The 20,988-nt window shown below is 36.0% G+C and overlaps 1 protein-coding gene across 2 annotated transcripts; it reads right to left on the bottom strand.

The window, feature by feature from the left end:
- Nucleotides 1-1,994: 1,994 nt before the first annotated feature.
- Nucleotides 1,995-20,402, bottom strand: TNFSF13B (TNF superfamily member 13b). 2 transcript variants are annotated; one of them, XM_082758765.1, is made up of 7 exons: nucleotides 20,191-20,402; nucleotides 14,576-14,988; nucleotides 14,383-14,488; nucleotides 6,142-6,198; nucleotides 5,677-5,789; nucleotides 5,431-5,581; nucleotides 1,995-3,727 (listed from the first exon to the last, which is right to left on the bottom strand). In XM_082758765.1, exons 2-7 carry the CDS (start codon nucleotides 14,900-14,902, stop codon nucleotides 3,615-3,617), a joined length of 867 nt encoding a protein of 288 aa, XP_082614891.1. In that variant the 5' UTR covers nucleotides 14,903-14,988; nucleotides 20,191-20,402; the 3' UTR covers nucleotides 1,995-3,614. The 2 variants fall into 2 exon arrangements, with proteins under 2 accessions (XP_082614891.1, XP_082614892.1); XM_082758766.1 differs by having other exon boundaries at nucleotides 20,216-20,402.
- Between the last annotated feature and the right edge of the window lie 586 nt (nucleotides 20,403-20,988).

Below are 20,988 nucleotides of genomic sequence, written 5' to 3'. Positions count from 1 at the left end.
TAATAGAGTTATGCCTTTCTTATACTATGGTGCCCCAAACTGCATACAGTACTTGAGATGAAGCTGCACTATTGCAGAGCAGAGTTGGCCAATCCCTTCCCTCAACCAGATATCAACACTGTGCCTGATGCACCCCAGGGTACGGTTGGCCCTTTTGGATGCTAGGGCACACTCTTCACTCATATTCAACTGGCTGTCAACCAAAACACACATGATTTCTTTTCTGCAGGGCAGCTCTCCAGCGTCTGTATGTATTTGCAGGGTTGCCCCATCCTAGGTACGGAATCTGGCACTTGTTTTTGTTTAGCTTCATGGAGTTGGTGATTGCCCAGCCCTGTTATTCGTCAAGAGCTCTGTGCAAGGCCTCTCTACCCTTGAGGAAGTTGACAGCTCCTCCTGTTGTCATTTGGAAACTTACTTAGTGTGCATTCAAGTCCAGAACCCATACATCGTTCATAAAAAGTTAAAGAAAACTCCACTAATGAGTGGCTGCAGGCTTGATGTAGCCCCATTTGCTATAACCCTTTGAGCCTGAAAGAACATACAACCTCACACATTCAATGAAAATGTACTGAAAGGAAAATATTCATCTCCCTTATGTCTGCCATGCTGCTGCTTCACACCGCATGTAAAAGAACCATAGTATTTGCAGTTTGTTGAATTTGCAGAAACCTATCTTAAATGCTAGATGTCCTTGATAAGAATGTAAAATAAGATATCAATCAACTAGATACTACTTATTACCCATCATGCATTTAATACCACTTATTGAGTGCAGGAATTTTCAGTAACGACCACTAACTGAAGCATAAGCATGACTGAGGTCAGAATGGACTTTGCTATCTCATCTATCATCAGTTTGTTAGCAGAACCATAAGGAATGATATATCCTCTTTTTCTTCCTGCTTTGGTCAGAAAATGCTGGCCTGTTAAAATTCAACTTTGTGTAGAAGTGGATCAATTTTAAGAAGACAAGTTTTCTCATGAAGCCAGCAGAAAACTAACCCAACAACAACAAAATTGCCCGCTTTGTCAGTAGAAATACCTGACCAGACTGTTGACTTGCACTGTCTGCACTTGTGGGAGTATTCATGGTTCACAATTTTTGTGTAGAAACTTGAGGTCCTGTTCCATCCTACCGTAGGAAGGCAACACTTTTGAAATATTTTCTCTCAGAAAAGATTTCCCACATCACACATCAGAAACACTTTTCAAAATTTCTGCACTATCCATGTGTGTTGAAAGCAGAAGGAATAAATACAGTTAAGAAACGGGGCAGTGATGACAACAGATTTTGCTTCATAGCACTTTTGCTAAATGCTTAAAACACATCTATAATACATTATATATATATATAAATATAAATTAAATTATCAAAGCTACGTTTTATAAGGTGTAAAGCACTTTGGTTCAGAATTGGCTTAAGCCAAGCAAGCCTACTGAATCCACTTGGAAAACTTACATATCAAAAATTAATTTTGCAAGTTTAGCCACTATGTTTAAGGAAAAACAACTTCCCTTCCCTTCCTACACTGCACTAAAAACAACAAGCATCTGATTAGAGATTCTGATCATCTCTTTAATGTACTTCAGTAATAGAAGACAACTCATTGCGTGCCAATAATTCTTTTATCTACAGGGCCTCACACAAACTTTGGCTAAACTGAAGTCTCCAATAGAGGATTTAAGATATCTTTGTGGCAAACTTAGCACATCAAAGTTACAAAATAATACTACTAATAATAGTAATAACAAGTTTCGGTTTTGCCTCCAGGACACATAAATAAAGAACAAATATTTTAAAGTATTTGTAGAAAGAGGACTTCCAGACATTCTAAAACCTTAGTTAAGCCTCAAAAAAACCCAATGTGGTAATCCAGTGCACGTATCCTCATTGCTGAAATGTCTTTCTGAAGCATGGAGAAGTTGAACAGTTTCATCAGTTTACCAATAATTACCATAGTCAATAATTACCATAGTCAATAATTCCTAGCCCTATATCACTTTTATTTATTGTCTATCACCATAAGAACTCAAATCAAACAGCACTATAAAAAGAGACGAGGAGACTGCAATATACAAAGCGTCTTTTCTTTACTGAATGAGCTTATATGACACAATTCTCAGACTTTTTTTTTTTTTCTTCAAATTAAGCACAGTTCATTACTGTGGCTTTAAATATTTTATCTACCTCAGTAGCACTTCCATACTTTGTTGATCAATGGAATAAGTATTTAATGTTTTCATTACAATATCTGCTAGAAGCCTTGACCACCCTATTAGAAGCAATACACATGGATTCTTGGGTGAGAAAAGAAAGAAATCTAATTGACTGAAAAAAAAACACAACACAAACAGATGCAAAGAAAATCTACTTAGTCCTTTTACAGGTCTGTTTTGTTTGTTTAAAACAGATTTGTACAATATATTTAAAATTGCACAAGACAAATAAACAAACAAAAAGCCCTATAGTTATCCTAGGGATTGGGTCCAGATTTCTGGGATACAAAAGTATTTTTTAATTTTTGTGGTTGGTTCAGGGTTGTTGAATTTTTCTTTACTGTATTGCGGAGAATGGATCATAGCAAAAGCAAGAGAAATACAACAAATATATATGCAGCAATATTTCCATAGATTAATCTGTTCAAAAGAAGACAAAATCCTATAAAAAAAATTGTCAAAGATTCAAATGTGTGTGCATATACTTTCACATATATATTGTATATACACAACATATATATTATTGCAGAAATTATGGAGTCAGAAATCCAATTATACCTACTATATTGTGTCTAATTTCATTACATTTCTTTCTATGCCTGCCTTGTTTACATGTATGTATGCACATATTCCTTGATGGGTAGCAATACTTTGAAGCTGTCAAAACATCTTATGTGTCCTTTTTCCAGTAAAATTAATTGTAATCAGTAAATACTAATAGACTTTAGTAATGTATATATCTTTTGTCCACAGAGGATAAGCAAGCTAGTGGCTACTATTCTATATACTTCTGAGGAGTTTACTTAATCGTCCTGTACATTTAGACTTTCTTTCCCAAATAAATCTCAATGTCAAATAAAAACAAACAAACAAAAAATAAATAAACAGAAACCAGCTGACACCACCATTTCATGATAGGCAATCTAGTGTTTGATGATTCTTCCTTATCCTTTATGCTTCAATTTTTTTTTTTTTTTTTTTTTTTTTGATGGAACAAAATTAAAATGCACTTGTGTTTTAGTTTTCCATTTCTGGATAATAAAATGGTCCTGCTCATGCTATACTTTGTGGTCAACTCTTCTTTGATTTGTTTCACGGACAAGAAATTACTTCAAAGCCAAAAGCCATATCTTTACAGCTGTTGTTTAGAGTCTCCCATTGTCTAAAATAAATTGGCTTTCTGGTAATCACATGATATTTTTTATCTCACAAGTACGTCTGGTGTGTTTCCTGTTTTGGGTTCACTTATTAAACTGAAGAAAAGGTTTCAGAAGCTGGTGGTGTGGGAGAGAGACTGAATTGGCAGCTTTATTAAAATTCATTATTTTTTTTCCTGACAAATGCATTGGAAAAGAAGAAAACTGCACTAAGCATAACAACAGAATCAAAGGATTTCAGAAGAGTCTGACTGCACCAAAAAAAGTACCATCGCCATCCAAGGATATTTTGGCTCGTCTTCGTGGTATTGTAAGTTGAAGTTCGTCCCCTTCTTCTAATTTTGCAATGCCTGGCAAAAAAAATGGAATATTTTAAAATTAATATTTCACAGACATTATTTTTATTAATGGTGTTCAAAATGTTATTACACATCATCTTATAAATGTAAGCATGGCTTGTTACTTGTGACAAGTGCTTGTTTTATCTTTAGGTACAATCACACAGATTTCAGCCTACTGAAATCTGACACTTAGCATCCTCTGTGGAGCTGGATCTAACTTTCTTTCCTTAGCAATTCCATTCTTCACTCATTGTGTCAAAGTTCACTTAAGCTAACGCTGCAAAAAAAAAATAATCACCTAACTGCAGTGCAATCAGATCCCCCATCTTATGGTGATGAGACAGTCAAGGTCAGCACTGGGCATTGCTGGTCCTAGACCATTCAGTTCCCACACTTCTAGAGGAGGTCTCATCAGCTTTACCAACCAAATGAAGTTACCATACATCAGCTGATCCACTGCAACTGCAGAGCACAAAAGTCTGCTTCCTGCAAGCCACACATCAGCTGATGTGGTAACAGAAAGCACCTTGCCTTCCAGTTGCAATCACTGAACTGAGAACAAAACTAACATCTGCAGCAACACGTGCTCAACAACATGAGATACTGCAGTAAAATTCAGTTTTCCAGGTGAAAGCAGAGGGTGGGAGTTTTGGAAGCAGGAACGACGATGTGGCAGAATGGAATACATGAAATTAATCTCTACTTAAAAAAAAAAAAAAAAAAAAAAAAAAAAAAAAAAAAAAAGAGAGAAAAGCTTCCTTCCCAGCCCCATTTGTTTAGTACCACCACTTGCCAACAGTCAGGTCTTATTACTGAATGTAACCCACTTTTTATAGAAGACAGAGAAAAAAAAAAAAAAAAGACAGATTTTATTCACATAGATTTTGCTAGAGAATAACAAAATCAAAAACCCCCACATCCCTGACAAAGGAGAAAGACAGACAGGTAAGAGCTACTGAATGAGGTTTGATAGGCATGGACAATAATTCCTTAAATGCTGCTGCAGGAAAATATACACATATAAGCACTAAGCCTGCTGGACTTGCATTAAATATTTTAATTGGTCTTTTTTTGTGGTGTTTCTAATTTGTGCAGTCAAAAAGAGCTCTTTATAGAATTAACTTTTTCATCTAACCAGATAGTAAAATTGCATTAGCCATTATTAGGAGTGGAGATTTAAGCTGGTAAATGACTTTAGAATGACAACTATTATTTGGATGGTTGGACCAGATGGTCTTGGAGACCTTTACCAACCTTAATGATTCTAGAATGGATCGAATCTTTGAAAAGCCCACAGTGAAGTGCACAAAAATTGTGTGGCTAAAACTCATGCATGATATATTAAAGCAGAACACAGCTCCTAAATACGTTTTAGTGGGATACGTAAATGTGGAACCCAACACCTAAATTAAACTCAGTTCTTCAGCAGGGACAGTACGTACTACTTTTGTCTGCCTCAAGCACCTAACTGTGAAAGCACCAAAGTATCCAAGCACTTTATACAGTTAATGTAGAGACAGGAGTCAGATCATCTAAGTGAGATGCATGTAGTTCAACTGCTGATGCTTTATATAAAGCTATACTTTTTGAATGTGTTTTGTAGTTTTGCAATTAACCAAATCCATTTTCCTTAGAACTGCTACAATTCTTAATCACCCACCATTTAATACAGTTTATTTGCAAACAATGAGAAGGAAAATTTAGATGTTTACCAGCAGTATAGCAAGAATTATTCGGATAAGACTGTGGCATATTTTGGATGCAGCGAAATAATGTCACCAAGCTCAGATCATCACCAAACACATGGGCCTTCTTCCTCTGTATTAGATGTCCCATAGCAAATGTTGTATCTGTATATAAAACCTACAGAATGAAGAGGTACAGACTTCAAATATATTGTATGCAGACATTAAAAATCCTTTAAAAGTCAGATGCTGAAGTGAATTGAGCATTCTTACCTGGCCATATATGAAAAAATATCCTGTTTCTTTGATCACTATTTTATTTCCATGTTCTTCCAGAGCTGTTCCACGTTTAAAGCTCAGAAGCCAAGGGACAATGCTTGAATCATCTAAAAGAAACAAGAATGTTGGGGTAATCAGAAGAAAAATACAACAAACACCACCACCACCAACAAAAAAACAGCACCACAAACAGACACAAATGTACTTCCCTAGTTATCATCTGCCAAAATTGAATAAAGCTGACTACTAGTTAAGACTTCCAGTCTCTCTAGCTGTATTTCCCCCAAAAAAGAGGATATTTGCAAGAGCTGCCCAGATGCAACGACCACATTATTTTATTTATTTATTTATTTTAAAATTGGGCCATATAACTCAGTTAGTGCTTTGAAGTTAATTAAAATAAGACAGAAGATCTAAAACATAGAACAGTGAGCAATAAAATGTGGAATATATTCCTACCTTTCTGTTGGATATCACTTTTGCTGTCAGCGATGAGTTGCAAGCAGGCCTGTAGCACTGCAAAGTGAAAGCATACATGTCATTTGTACAACAGAGTAAGCTTTTTGAAGCTACTTCAAAAAAATGGAAGAACACAAAACAAAATTATATTCTTTGTCTCACCACCTATTTGAAAACAGAATCTATCTTACTCAAACATGCCAAAACAAAATTCATACAGCAACATGCACTAGATAGTTCTCAGAGAGCTACAGCTAAGCAGCATATAAATTTTACTTGCTTGTTTTAATCTTTGGTCCTAACTGAGTTTAAAAAGTGCAGCAGTAAGTTAAGTAAGCTATGAATCAGATCAATTAGCAATTAGCCTTGTTAATTTTTTAACTAAAAGCTCAACCCCCCCCCAAAAAAAAAAATAAAAATAAAAAACAACAACCCTGCCAGCTATGACAGATACCAGTTTTTCTAACAGTATTTATTATATTGCTAAAAATAGTTTCCAGTCATGGTTTGTGTAAAATGTTAATCATATATACTGGTTACGTGGTACTTTCAAGAACAGTAAAATCAAATTCTCAACATCCATATGCATGTACCCTCCATATATTTTCAGATGCACGCAGTCAATCACCCTGTACTAAGAGAGAAAGTACAGAGATGACTGGTAGCAAATAAATGCACACATAACAAATACCTTAGTATCTGACAAAAAAAAAAAAGCATTACTCAAAACTGTAGGTGTTGGAGACACGAGAAAATAGGACGTTGATCAGAGAAAAATACTGTGACATAATATGATGTGATATATATTCTGAGATATGATAAAATAAAGGCTCCCAAGAGAAACAGAGATTAAGAAAAAAAAATATATCTGCTAACCACATATGTCAGTGAAGAGGATAAAAGACAAGAGGATGGTTGCATTTGCAAATAGCAGGTTTTCAGGAAAACATCAGGTTGTAGTGGCATTTTGAAGGCTGGAAAACACAGTTGTACTATTTATTGAACTTCATTTACTGCACTTAGAAACCAATACTAAGTTAAGAGAAGAAAATTCTGCTTTGGACTGCTGAATCTCTTTGTTTGCCTTGTTGTTGTTTTTCAGATAAAAATGCCATGGGCTAGATTCAGATCCCCCCCTTGCTGCAAAGGGCAGTGACCTACTCTGAGATCTTATTTCTGTCCTGTCAGTGGTACCCCTGTGCACACCCCTGTGTTCATCAGCATCCACTTCTCTGTGCAGTGTACAGAGTGACAAGGTTGGAGAAGAAAGTGGTCTCCTGTCTGTACCTTTCTCCTTTCAAGGAGGCTGTCAGGGGAGGGCTAGATGCTCTATAGCACATCAGTGGCGCTCACAGACAGTGGACAAAATTCACATGCAAGTCTGGGAATGCTTCAATGTCACAAGAATTAAGAACCTATGAGCCCTACTGACATTAACAGGAACACTATCCTGCAGTCAACACTTCCTTTAACATGCCAAAATCTATGGATTTTCAAACCAAGAATTTAAAGGCATTTATATTCCCTGCCATTTGATAAGTAATAGAAAACCAAGACAACATAAAATCAAAAACAGTGTTTTACTTTACAGTGATTTTTTTTTTATTTCTTTTGAAAAAATCACACTTGTAAGTGACAACATTTTCGGAAACTTCCAAATAAAATCAAAATGTGATTTCTGGAGTTGCACAACAACAACAACAACAAAAAGCATGTCAGGCAATTTACTTCACAAGGTATTCATTTACTTTCGTTTGGAACAAAATGCCTTCCTGGTGAATGGAATTGGCAGTAATCTAAATACGTCTAATTTTTCCTGCTTTTAAAGGAACTCACTAGTGTGGCCATTGAAATTTCCACTGTCCAAATAAGAGAGGAAACTGCCCTCATTCACAGTTTGTAGCTCTGGATTTGTGATTTGATTCTTAGCAGCACTGAAAAGCTATTCATCATTCATCAGAACTGCCACACAGTAATTAAAATCAGCAAGCTAGGTACAATCTGAGAACTTTTTCATATTTTAAAGACACTTTAAAAACACAGTTCTGCTGCAGTTTACAAATACCTGCTCTCTTCTCTCTGGGGACAGCGACAGGACCTGAGGGAATGGCATGGAGCTGGGACAGGGGAGAGTCAGGCTGGGTGTTAAGGAAAGGTTCTGCACCCAGAGGGTGGTCGGGCACTGGGACAGGCTCCCCAGGGCAGTGGTCACAGCACCGAGCTGCTGGAGTTCAAGGAGTGTTTGGACAACGCTCTCAGACAGAGTTTCGTTTTTGGGTGGTCCTGTGTGGAGCCAGGAGTTGGACTCAGTGATTCCTGTAGGTCCCTTCCAACTCTGGATATTCTGTGATTCTATGGTATCAAATCTACACACTCTCTCTACAAAAATCTGTCTTTTCCTTTCATGTATGCAGACTCTGAAGTCTTTAAGGCTGCGCAGAATATAGTGATTTTGCCTTTCAGGGAGAAATATGGATACAGAAGTGTCATGACAATACAGAGAACAGAAACCAGCACAGTGGCCCTTTTACCTAAAGCCACAAAAAGGAAAAATAATTTCCTAAAAACTGTTTGGGGAATTTAACCACAAGATACTTAAAAAAAAAAAAAAAAAAAAAGTTCAGAAGCCAATACCATCAAATAACTATTTCCAGTATATACAAATACTTCACTTTGACCTGTGAAAAACACATATGCTTAAAATCAACTAATTCACTGAAACAAATTCAAAGCAAACAACATAATTAGTTATTAAAGAGAAAGAAAGGATATACAGAGTATATTTTCTAGGGAAAGTAATAGAGATGTTAAGTAACATTGTTAAATGTTAGCAATTCTATTCCAAGAAGAACACAAATCTGAATTGCAATATGAGGAATATATGCATTACCAAATACGGCTTGACTATTTACTATCAGTACAGAGCAGAAAAAGTCAAAAGCTCTACCCAAGTATGCTTCAGTTCACTGTAAATCAAACCTGACTATCTGCTTTGTAGTATAAAGGATTTTTGAATATTTAATAATGTAAGCAGAACACAGGATTGATAAAATACTTCTCTAAAACATGTAAAAATATCTGAAGTGTGCACCACCATGAGGACTTGCTGTACAAAACAACGTGTACCTAGAACAGTAATGTGTGCCCTGACCTCTTTTGACTTCAGATGATAGCTTTGCTTTGATGAGAATTTTTTTTTTTTTTTTTTTTTTACTCTTCTGATATAAACCACGCTGTGGGGTGTGAGTGAGAAGAACATTTCAGACTCTTCCATGAAGAGAACAGACAATTCTGAAGAAGTTAATGATTACAGATGTCTTTACAAACCACAGCTAGCACTTGAAAGAATGTGTTCTTTACCAGTTGAGAAATGTAACCACAATTTCAAAAAAAACACAACCAAAAACTCCCAAAACAACAACAAAAACAATAAAAAACACCTCTCAAAAACAAACACATTTAGCTTTTGCAGAAGGATAAGAACTTTGTCTTCTGCATATCCATGTAGTTCTCTTCTGCATATCAGTAATATCAAATTCCCCCTCCTTCTCCTTGTTTTAACATGCATAATCATTTTAATACCTTGTAATCTAACTTTGTAATCCATCCAAAGAAAATCGCAAGTTTGTTATCTATGAACTTGTGCATAAATTGGTAAATTTTGGTTTCTGAGTATCTGTGGCCCAAGACATCTATCTCAACTTTTGCTGAAACAAACAAACTTTTGCTGAGCCTTAAAAAGAGACCTGCTTGCTCGGGTTCCTTCTTTGGTCTTGATGTATACACTGTAGATTTCCTGAAACACACTTAAACACAAGGTAATTTAATTTATAAATGATATGTATGTTCTTGAACAATTTGCAGCTTTTTTTTTTCTTCCTTTTAACTTTTTAATTTATTGCCACAAGATATCTTCCTTTACTTTTTGCTTGTGCAGGTTTATAGACCGACTAATTTGGCACTTTTTAATTAAGACGTCTTTATGGTGCATTAATCATGGATTAAATCAGTCACTGCATTAAAATGGCTTAGTCATCGTTACACATACGATTCAGATCTAACAAGTATCTTTGAAGTATTGCTGGCATCATTTTAATCTTAATGGAATTAGAAGTAATGTGTTACAATTAGTATAATCAGGAATAATTTACTAAGAATTAAGAATAGTTTATATAGACTTCTATTATGCAGCATAAAGCAATTTTTTATTTATTTTTTTTTTAATTAGAGCCTATTTTGTGTATTTTTTATTGCACAGAGGTCTGTATAATATGCAACACTGATTCGTTCGTTCAGTAGGTGGAATTCTTCATGTAAAATTGTAAGCACTGGATGAAGTCTTTTTCTACTCTTTCACATAGAAATGTTCACTTCCTTTAGAGTTAGCCTGTTGTCAGCAGAAACAAAAAAGAATAACATCTCTTTTGAGATTTTTTTTTTTTTTTTAGCACTCATATTTCTCCTCTTCAAACAATAAAATAAGAAGTATTTGGTGAGGGAATTTTATATGCAGCATTTGCTTAGACCAGTAAGAAAAGGTCAGCTTTCTTGACTTAAAGATCTCTGAAGTCAAGTTCCACCCATAAAAGTTCATACTGTCTGTCTGTCATGGATATCTAAAACAATAGCATATGGAGTCAAAACACTTCTAATCAGCAAATGTACCAATTTGCCAAAAAATCAAATATATCAAGAGTAATGGCAAAGGGGATGCCTTCTCACTACTTAGTGCTTGCATGACACCAGTTGTTTCCTGTGGATGCAAATGACATGGCAAAAGAACCTGGAAACAGCTAGTAAGAAATTGCCAGGCTAAGTTAGCCTGTTTCACTGCTTTGTGGACTTAGAATTTCTCTTCTGTGCCTTTCATACACACACCTGGTTGAAATGGATAACCTCAGTATACTGAAGTAAATAATGTCCACAGGTGCCCCAGTTTGATCGCACCAGAACTTTGCAAATTTGAGCTTACAGAAGACCTGATGCTCACCTTGCTAGCCAACCATGGGAATCAGATCACACAGAGATGATTGGAACAAGGCACCTAGAGAGCGTGCAAATGAAACTTGGCATTTGTACTCTGAACTGTCTCAAGTAATAAAGCTGTATCTTGTTCCTGGACTGAAGGATATATACATCTTATAGAGAAGCACGCTGGCAAGACAGTCAATAATTGGGATCAGGGTAATGTGTGTGTGCGCTCATGTGGGTGTGTTTCTGTTGTGTAGCAAGTTTTCCTCTACAGGCAAAATTTATAAAAAGAATGACAAATTAAAAGAAAAGTATTTCTGTTCTTAAGTGTCCTGATATGACACCTGCTAGAAGTGGTTAGATGATCTATATCTGCCTGCATATTAATAATATGCATCTTTCAAAATCACCCATTAACTCCTACTCATTGTATCAAGAACTCTGTTTCTGACTGTTAACTGTGCAGCTTTCTCTGCAATTGATGCTCAAAACCCATCTCTTCAGCCCACTTGTGCTGGAAACTTTTCTCAGGACATGAGATGTACAAATTCTGATGACTAATACTTTTACGCATGAACATAGAAAAATGCCTAGCCTATAAAAATATGAAAGAAAGCACTGTATTAGATCTATTTTCATTCAATTGTCATTTTAATTAAAATTACAATTTGTGGCCACTTTTATGCACACAGTATCAAGCAAATGTATATTACAAATATATTAAAAAGGAAAATTCCATATATTCAAGAAGAGTTGAGCTAGGTCTGAAAAGAATCAAGGGCATCCTTACCAGAATTTAATTATCAATGTTAAAAAAAAAATCACAACTTTATTTATGAACAACAACAAAAGGTTCTCTTTTACTTCTGTTCTCTGAAGAGACATAAGAGAAGCAATTCTATATCAGTGACATTCTCAAATATTAACTTTCTAAGGAACTGGTATGTGTTGAATTGAAATTATGGCTCAACAATTAATTCTGAGACTAGACTCTGCTTTGAGAGCTTGTTGAAGCAAACAGAAATAGCACAAGAACAAAGCACCTCACTCAATACCCTAATTTATCTGCCATCATACTGGACTGAATGCAGTGAATCTGTGGGATACTTTAGAGGCTGCCAGGATTCCAATACTCCGCAATGGATGCAGGAAGATAAAAACACAGGGGTAGTAATTTTATGTTTATGACCAATGAACTGACAGAATTCAGGACCAGGCACAAAAACATGTTATTTTTTTTTTCAATTACTCTACTATAACAAAATTTAACATTGACTAGCAGGTTCACGGTCATCAGTGGAGAGAAGTCTGGTCTGAGAAAATTAAGCTCTAAAGAGCTTACTTTGCTGTTATTACAGCAGGTAGAAAGGTAACTCAGTGTAACAGATGACCTTTTATGTAAGGAAAAGATTTATAATATATATATATATATTTTAAAAATATATACATACAAAATACAATGGCCGTGTTAGATTTTTTTTTTTTTTGTAGTAGGTCAGCCTATATAGGTTTTCCTGTTCAAATGAATGTTCCTATTCTATGCTTTCTGTTATCTATTCAAAACAATTTAACAAAAAAAAAAATTTAAAAAAGCCTACAAAAATATGAAGCAGCTTAATTAGAAGTTCAGGTGAAGAAATACATATAGATACAATCAGAGGTAGCTACCTGATGAGAAGAGTCTTAAGTCTGCCAGAAGAAAGCTGAGGAGCTCAAAACCCTACTCTGCCCCATGAACCCTCAAAGAGCAATAAGAATAAAGTTGAAAACTACAGTGAAGGGAACTGAATAACTTGCAAAATACTGATGCTATAATATTCATTAAAAATAAAATAAAAAAGACATGCCTCCTCATTTTGGTGATAGCTGTGGTTTAGGTATAACGGATCACTAGATTTTATTTGGAAGACATTGGGGTGGGGAGAGCAGTGAAGTTCTGTGACTCCCACTATAGGAAACAGGCTACAAGAAATACAATTTAAGTAATTTTGTCTTACATCCTGGTTGTGAAATCACTCTTAGCCAAGACCCTGAACCAAAAATTTAACGAAATACAATAAATCTCATTTAAACCTATGTATTTTGGGTCACGTCCTATATGAATATTCTCTTTTTAGAGACTTGGAAGTAAGCAGAATGATACCATAGAACTTAAATTTCATTTAGCTTGCTGAAGCTTAACTGAAAAACATTTCACATCAATTATTTAATCAAAAGCACATTTTAAGTGATCTCTGATTTAGACTTTATCTACTCGTTGTTAACTTAACACATTTTAAATTAATCAGTAATTCAATATTTCAGCTCCCATCAGTCAAAACAATCTAAAACTATCTATAAGGGGATTTAATAGATTTAGCAATTTAGGAATATTTCTAGTTACTCAGTGTAATTATAACATGCATATTGTTATGTTTAAATGCTGTATTTCATCCTATCAAACATCAATGTATTTGGAAAGAAAATAACTAAAAGAAATTGAGTATTTTATCCCTGAAGGAAACAAGTATATCCCATTAATATATTGACATTATAAAACACATCAGAGGTGTTTTTACATAGCAGTCAATAGTGTTTTCTGCAGCATCTTTTTAAAAGGCTACAGTAAAAAAAAACTTACTGCATAGGAATGCCTTTATTAATTTTGATAATTATATTAATAGATTGTTTTATGTGGAAGTAATGCTAATTTTTTGAATTTCTTGTAGTCTGCTTCTTCAGACAGGTACAAGCTAGCTTTTCTCTTTGAAAGCTCCTACTTCCTTAAAGTGAGGAGCTTTCTTGCTACTTCTCTCTTTTAGGATGACTATGTTTTCCCAGAAAAATGACTTGACAATTTTTTTTTTTTTTTTTTTAATAATGGTTTTCCCTCCTTAATATTTATCAGAGAGAAACAAATTAGACATTACCCTGAATTGAGAATGATGGATTTAGAATTGATCAATTTCCAATCTGAACAATTTCAAGTTGCCTTACTCAGCTCTACAGCTCATCATTGAGAAGTAACATAGCTACAAGATAAAGAATTAATATTCAAAATTCAACCTGCAGATAGCAGAAACATCTGGTACCTTAAACAGTGCGGTAATCATCAAGCAAATGCAGTTCACAACATTCATTTGATAATAATTGTATTCAGTTGCAAAAATCATAATAGGCTCTGGGAGCATTCATCAGCCTACAGGAGGAGATATGTGCCAAGAACTGCTGCTAGTCTCCCAAAAGCATCCACCTGCAGCATCCCAACCCACTTTGCGAGGTGCTATTTACCTGTTTCTTCCGTGTGGATGGCAGACCTTCTCCCCCTGTTTCTGCTCCCGTTCGAGATTTCCTTTCGGAAACTTTCAGCTGGGCTAGGGCCAGGAAGCTTGTTCTCCTAACGGGGACAGGCAGCAGTTGGTGAGAGCAACCTCGTTCCCTGCAAGCTCGAGCCCTGCGAGCCACAGCCACCACTCCAGCTTACCTGCCTGGCACCAGCTGCAGAGGCTTGCAGGAAGGAAGAAACAGGGGCACCTGCTTTCTCATCATCAGGGGAGACGGCTCGCCGCTCTAGTGGAGACCTTGCCTGGACCCTGTAGATCAGCTCGTGGCGCAGAGCTTCTAGCTCTGTTTTCAGGGTGAGAACATGGTAAAGAGACACTGCTGCAAGACAAGAGGACAGGAGCATTGCAAGCCACAGGAATGTGACAGAAAAAAGTCCCGTGGTGCCTGAAGCAGCACCAGGGGGGGCAGAGGGAGAGGAGGCGGTATCCTTCTGTTGGATGACGTGCACACAGTCCACGGATTTCATCGCTGATCTTTCCTCACTAAAGCCAGAGGGAGAGTTCAGCTGTCCCCTTCCGAGGTGCAATCCATGTTACCAGTTGCTCTGTGAAACTAAGGGCATCCAGAATAAGTGAACAAAACGCCCAGATCATTTCCTGTCATATGAAGCCGTTGATACAACCATTAAACTTAATGTACAGAGTGAAAGTTTAACATTCAGTCTCCGTTTAGCTTTCTTCTTTCTGTGCTGCATTTTGGCAATGAATACTTTCTCATGAACTGCTTGCTCAACCTGCCTTCCTCCTTTCACTTTCAGCTATTTATTTTTGTGGCAACTTGCTTTTACTATTTCCCATTATCTTGAAATTTATGCACAACTGGTACCGCTGGTATTTAGAGCCTTATCTAGAATTGCAGAAACAATGTAAGGTTTCCTGGTAGCCTTTCATCCAGTTCCATTTAAAAGAGATAAACATATAGCAATGTGTGTTCTTGTAGGTATATACATATATATGTATACAATGTGTATATGTTTTATATATATATATATATATATATATATATATAAATGTATATGCATATATATCCAAAGTGACTATATGCCTGCAGAGTGGGTAGCCTATTCAAATATCAAATTTTGTTGTTTCCTGAACACAAGAGTGAAGAGTATTCTCAGGTATGAGTAAAAAATTATTGGTCTCTCAAGTGTATGAAGTGGCAGAGTCTGCAGTTCAATTTGTCATACGAATTTGGCAAGGGATGACTTTTTATCAGACTCATTTGATAAATACAACTTCTCTGTAGAATTCAAGGACCTGTGTTGCTGCACAAGAGGACCCACAGAATGGGGAGAGCCAACCTAGAAGGGAGGGGAAAACTAGAGGATGGGAAAGGACAAGAGAGGAGAAAGAAAAACAGGGAAAGAACAGAGGGGTAAAGAAAGAAAATAACATTTAGAGAACTTCAAAAAGGAAACTTTAAACATACATGCTGAAGTTTTTGAGGTGAATCCTTTATATCTGTCCTAAGCTCATCTCTTTAAATTGTTACTAATCCTTTAATTTTAAAAGCCACATTAGAAATTCCTTTCTTTTAACCAAATATCCAAAACATGTTCAAAAGCTTTTTGTATTGTCTTCTCACACAAAAATAACATTTTACTCCTTTTATTAAGAGTTTCAGTGATCTGGACCAGATGAAAAAAAAAAAAAAAGATAAAGATAAAAAGCATTGCAACTAGGACTAAAACCAACAGGTCAACCCCCCACTGCAAACTAATCATTTTTACTGCATAAGTAAACTTATCTTTGCACAAGAGAGAGAACTTTTAAAGGTCTGTCCAAATTACTGTGTAGTGGCATGTGAATTGCATGCTCATGACAATACCTGTCAGAGTAGTTAGTTCAGAACAAGGCGATACTATTGGGAAGGAGAAGGAAGGAACAGAGAGAGTGCAAACAATTCTGTTGCCTCTTCCACATTTATTTCTTAAGACTGTGAGAAATTGGGGTCATTAAAATTTTTATCATCTTTCATTGCAATTCAAGGCACTCTTCTCATTCCTTTGCTACCTCTAACAACTATCCAATATCCTGCATGGACAAATCATTCTTTTCCTAAAAGGAGAGAAAAAAAAAAATATAGCATGTATTTTAACACATGGTATTTAATACTGTGTATTTAACTCATGCCTCTAGAAGGCACCTACATACTACATGAAAAGTGATACAGAAACCAGTATATGCAGGAATAAGAGCAGCATCTGTTTTCAAGGTTAATTTAAGGTGTAAATGGGACTGTGTTTTGAAGGAAATTTAAGATGCATTAAAGTATTTTTTTTTTTTTTTGGAACATGATAAGCAGTTATTAGTACTACACAGAGGTGTCTTGAAGTATCACCAGTAATCAGAACATTATCATCCTAGTACTGTGATAAAAAATAAAATAATATGACAGCTGGAAAAGAAGCGCTATATAAGAAAATGAAACAAAGAATGAAAGTTATAACTAGCTATCCAGCAATACTGAGAAACAATTGGCCACTGAGGTCTCTCTGGTCATTATCGTATTAAAAAAAAAAAAAAAAAGCTGACATATAATTAGAATCACTCCAGTTACTTCTACAGAAAATAGGTTGTTCCCAGCCCCCACACCTTCTTTAAATGGGGTCTGTATATGACCTGACAAAATAATTGTGGTGACACAGAGGACTTCTGTAAGACATCTGGCTTTGTCTTGCTTATCATTCTGACAAATGAGAACTTCAAAGGAAAGAGGAGGAAAATCAGAACAACCCACACATGGCAAATTGTTAATTCAACAGGTGTTTCTATTCAAGTATCAAAGGGATTGGTCTGGTTTCAATCTCATATTGTTCTAGTTTCATAAACATTTAAGTGATTTGAAAGAATGTAATCTGGACAAATTTTGCAACAACAGAAACACAGTGGGAAAATAAATAATGACAGTGAGAGATCAGTCATAGGGGAAACAAACAAACAAACAAACAAACAATAACAACAACAACAAAAAAACACAACACAAAGTGCCTAGAAATATACTTGTACAAATTACATTTTATCACAATCAAGTGAAGTTTCCATAAATAAGATTACTAACCACGTTAAAGTAACATGTAAGAGAGCTGACGATTAACAACAAAAGCAAACAAACAACAACAACAACACATGCTAGTTGTAAAGCCTACTATATGGATTTGTGTGAAGGCGATGCCTCAATGCTTGACTCTCTGCCTTGTCAGAATATAAGGTCTCTATTACTCCTCCTATTAGCAAACTGACAAAGCAGCCCTTAACCCGCTTAAAGCAGTATCAGTAAGGTTAACACAGGCGCAGTTTCTTCTCTACTTTAGACTAAGGTATGACTAAAGAGGACTAAGGAAGGCTTGCTCAGGTTAGGCCTGCCATTAGGAGACACAAGAGGGTGTTGACTCCCACTGAAGAATAGCTCTTCATTGAAACAGAAGCGTAGCATTTGCAGATATATACTGGGGCAAAATATTGTGCTAAAGTAAAAGGCACTGGTAATCATGATTTGAGAGGACTGGTGAAGATGGTTCAGAACAAAAACCCAGAATGACTATACAGGGGATGAAGAACTCATCATGAAAAATGTATTCAGTTTGTGGTTAACACTGTTTCTAGTGCCTGTCTTTCCTGAAAACTCTTCTGCAAAAGTTTGTGCCATATTAAGTCGTTTGACTCAGGCTATATACACTATGCTACAGATGCATGCAGCAAAACCTTAGGGCAACAAGTGACCACCTCAAGCTCAGTTCAAAGCAGCTTTTTCCAAACTATTCCTAGAAAATCAAATGCTGCTACATTAAATTGCAGAAGTGTAGTCTAGCGCATCTAACACTAGAAGCAAGTAGAAGTAAATCTTTACAATAAAGTTATTCTGAAAATATGGTCTATCCTGCATGCATGGTACAGCTGATCCATGTGCACACAGTAAATCCAACCATTTAGTGCCACCTTAGTCTAGATAGTGAGCTATGGTAAACACTTGGGTTGACTGGATAGGGAACCTTCTTAATTTTACCAAGGAAAATTATTAAGAAATGGGTTGGCTGGTCTAAGAATTCTACTTAAGTCAAACTTCTACTTTTGGGAAAAAGAGCATGAGCTAGGTAAAAGTCAAACTAATAAGAATACAAAAAACAGAAAACAAACAAACAAACAAACAAACAAACAAAACCCACCACCACTCGAAACTATTAACGGTGAGAATGGTCACTAGGGGAAATGGTGGATTCTTGAATAAAATCAAGACTGATTAGTCTTCTAAGATATTACAGATGAAACAAACCCTGTAATTTCTGCTAGCAGATAAATTCTTTCATTTTCGTTACGCAGAATATCTGATTAAATAATCAAGATGGGCCCTGATAACCTGCAAATGTATAAAACTTCATCACTACATCTGTGGGGAACCAAAGCAGAGTAGTAAGCAATCACACAGGAAATTTGTGGTTGAACCAGAAAATGAACCCTTGATTTCCTGAAATCCAGCACAGTGTTTTAACCACAAAAGCATCATCTTTGAGAGGGAGGAAAATCTGATAATAAAGTTTATTGTACAAAAGAGAAGCAGATGATTTGAATAAGAAGACTTGGATAAAAACCCAGCTTACTGAAGAAATGTAAAAGTTTACTTAAAACTGTTCTGTTTTTAAAACAGAGGTTGCAGCATCTTGCAGATTCTGCAACACAGAAATTCAGGCCAACGTCAATGGTCATATTAAAAGTACATATCCAGTGGCAAAAGTCCAACTTCACATGCTTCTGAAGTGGCCACAAAATGGAACTGGTCCCTGTGGTTACTACAAAAAGAAAGAAGCCATCATAGCTTACTGTACTATGCAACAACACACAGAGCAGATAGAGGAGCTCAGAGCAAGCAAAGTATCCATCTTAAATACATTTCAAGTCTTTTCTGATGGTGGACAAGTTGGACAAACTCTTGTGGAGGAGGTCAGAATAAATCCTATATGACAGTTTTCTGCTATTACAGATAACTGCATTCACAGCATTCAGAGATAGCCTTCTGAAGCAGTGCACATTCCCTTCAAGGACACTTAAAAGTTTACTTCAGCCATTAGCCAGGACTACACAGCAACAAACCCAGGGAAGTTACTGCTTCACATATGCATCCAAAATCACTCTATGGATTCTGTGTACAGTGGCTGGGTATTTACAACCTATTATCTTAAAGCTTAGGAAACTAGTGAATGCAGTGCAAATAGAGGATGTGTCATATAAACAGTTTAAATCTTGATTGATATATTAACTTGTTAAAAGAAAAAGAAGTCACGAGATTTTTCTGAAACAAGTGATCCTCTTTTCTCTTTGCCTTTTGACTCAAAATTGCCTAGGACAATGCAAGTGTCTGTATGCCTTTTAAAGATGCCATCCTTGATTTATGTCTCACCTAAGATTTTATTTTTCTACACATCTAGACAATTTAAGTCCAAATCTGGCATGCATACTACACAAAGTAAACATACAGCTGCCTTGCAGCCATCATTACTATTTACATAGATATTACAGTGCTTTGAAAGAGGATAGGAAATGGCACAAGAAAGAAAAGCAATTCTTATGAGTGTCTCTCAAAGTATGCAGCAGAACCAACAAGAAATATAATAATATATATACATATATATAAAAAAAAAAAAAAAAAAAAAAAAAAAAAAAAAAAGCAAGATAACACGAGACTTATATACTACAGCACCTTAATGCCAGCCTCCTCCCTCCACCCCCCTCCCACGACGTTATAGCAATTCCTTCTTACTGCACAGTGGAAAAGGAGCTCTCACTTGTCTTACAGCCTCACTGGTTTGTCTATCCAGCAACACGGAGTATTTCTCCACCTCTTCGACACTATGCAACTTGACAGATTTTACACAGATGGGCTTAAAATGCATTTGTATGGCAGCAAAATAAACAAGAAGCCATGGCCTTTCGTGTGGGAGTGGCTGCTCTTCTACTGCTAAAGTTTGTGGATCTCTAACAGAGGGTACAGGGTGGGGATCCAAATTATTTTCAAATCATAGATGCAGCTATGTAGAAATAATGCTATTTGCTACACTGTTCCTGACTTCTCAAGGGCAGAAAGGGAACGGTACTCTAACTGACCTTTTACTTTGCATTTTTGTAAATAATTACCCCACACCAGACGTAAGCATAATGCAAAACAGCTGTAGAACTTCCTTTCTTTCAATCTTCAAGCAGCAGAATCTGCTCCCTAACTGCTTGTCAAAACTAGCAGCAACATCTCTCTGGAACTTGGAAAATGAACACAATTAGGTTTTATGCCAGCAACTATACCCTTGCAGTACAGCATTATTCAGCTCACTGCTGAAGACTAATAAAGATGTATCTGTCAGTAGATGGGTAAAACCAAGCTCTGTAATGCATTAAAAACATGCCTGCCCTTACATTGCATTATTTTTCAGAGAAAGGAAATTTGTTGTTCAAGACAGAGGAGAGTTATTCTGTACCCACTCAAGCTGAAGCATAACAAATTAATCACATTGATGTTTTCAGCACAATTCCAGAAATACTCAGTTTATCTTCCTTATCTACTTAC

Source organism: Aythya marila (genome assembly GCF_965140915.1).
Source record: "Aythya marila genome assembly, chromosome: 1".
In the NCBI taxonomy this organism is placed as follows: Eukaryota; Metazoa; Chordata; class Aves; order Anseriformes; family Anatidae; genus Aythya; species Aythya marila.
This window is presented reverse-complemented; position numbering and strand designations above follow the sequence as displayed.

What these genes read in the sequence shown, in the direction of transcription:
- TNFSF13B (XM_082758765.1), bottom strand. Translation starts at nt 14,902, where the DNA reads ATGAAATCCGTGGACTGTGTGCACGTCATCCAACAGAAGGATACCGCC. An exon ending in CATCCACACGGAAGAAACAG is followed by an intron (nt 6,199 to 14,382) that starts GTAAATAGCACC and finishes TTCACTTTGCAG; the next exon opens with TGCTACAGGCCTGCTTGCAA. An exon ending in TAATTCTTGCTATACTGCTG is followed by an intron (nt 3,728 to 5,430) that starts GTAAACATCTAA and finishes TTTTTTTGCCAG; the next exon opens with GCATTGCAAAATTAGAAGAA.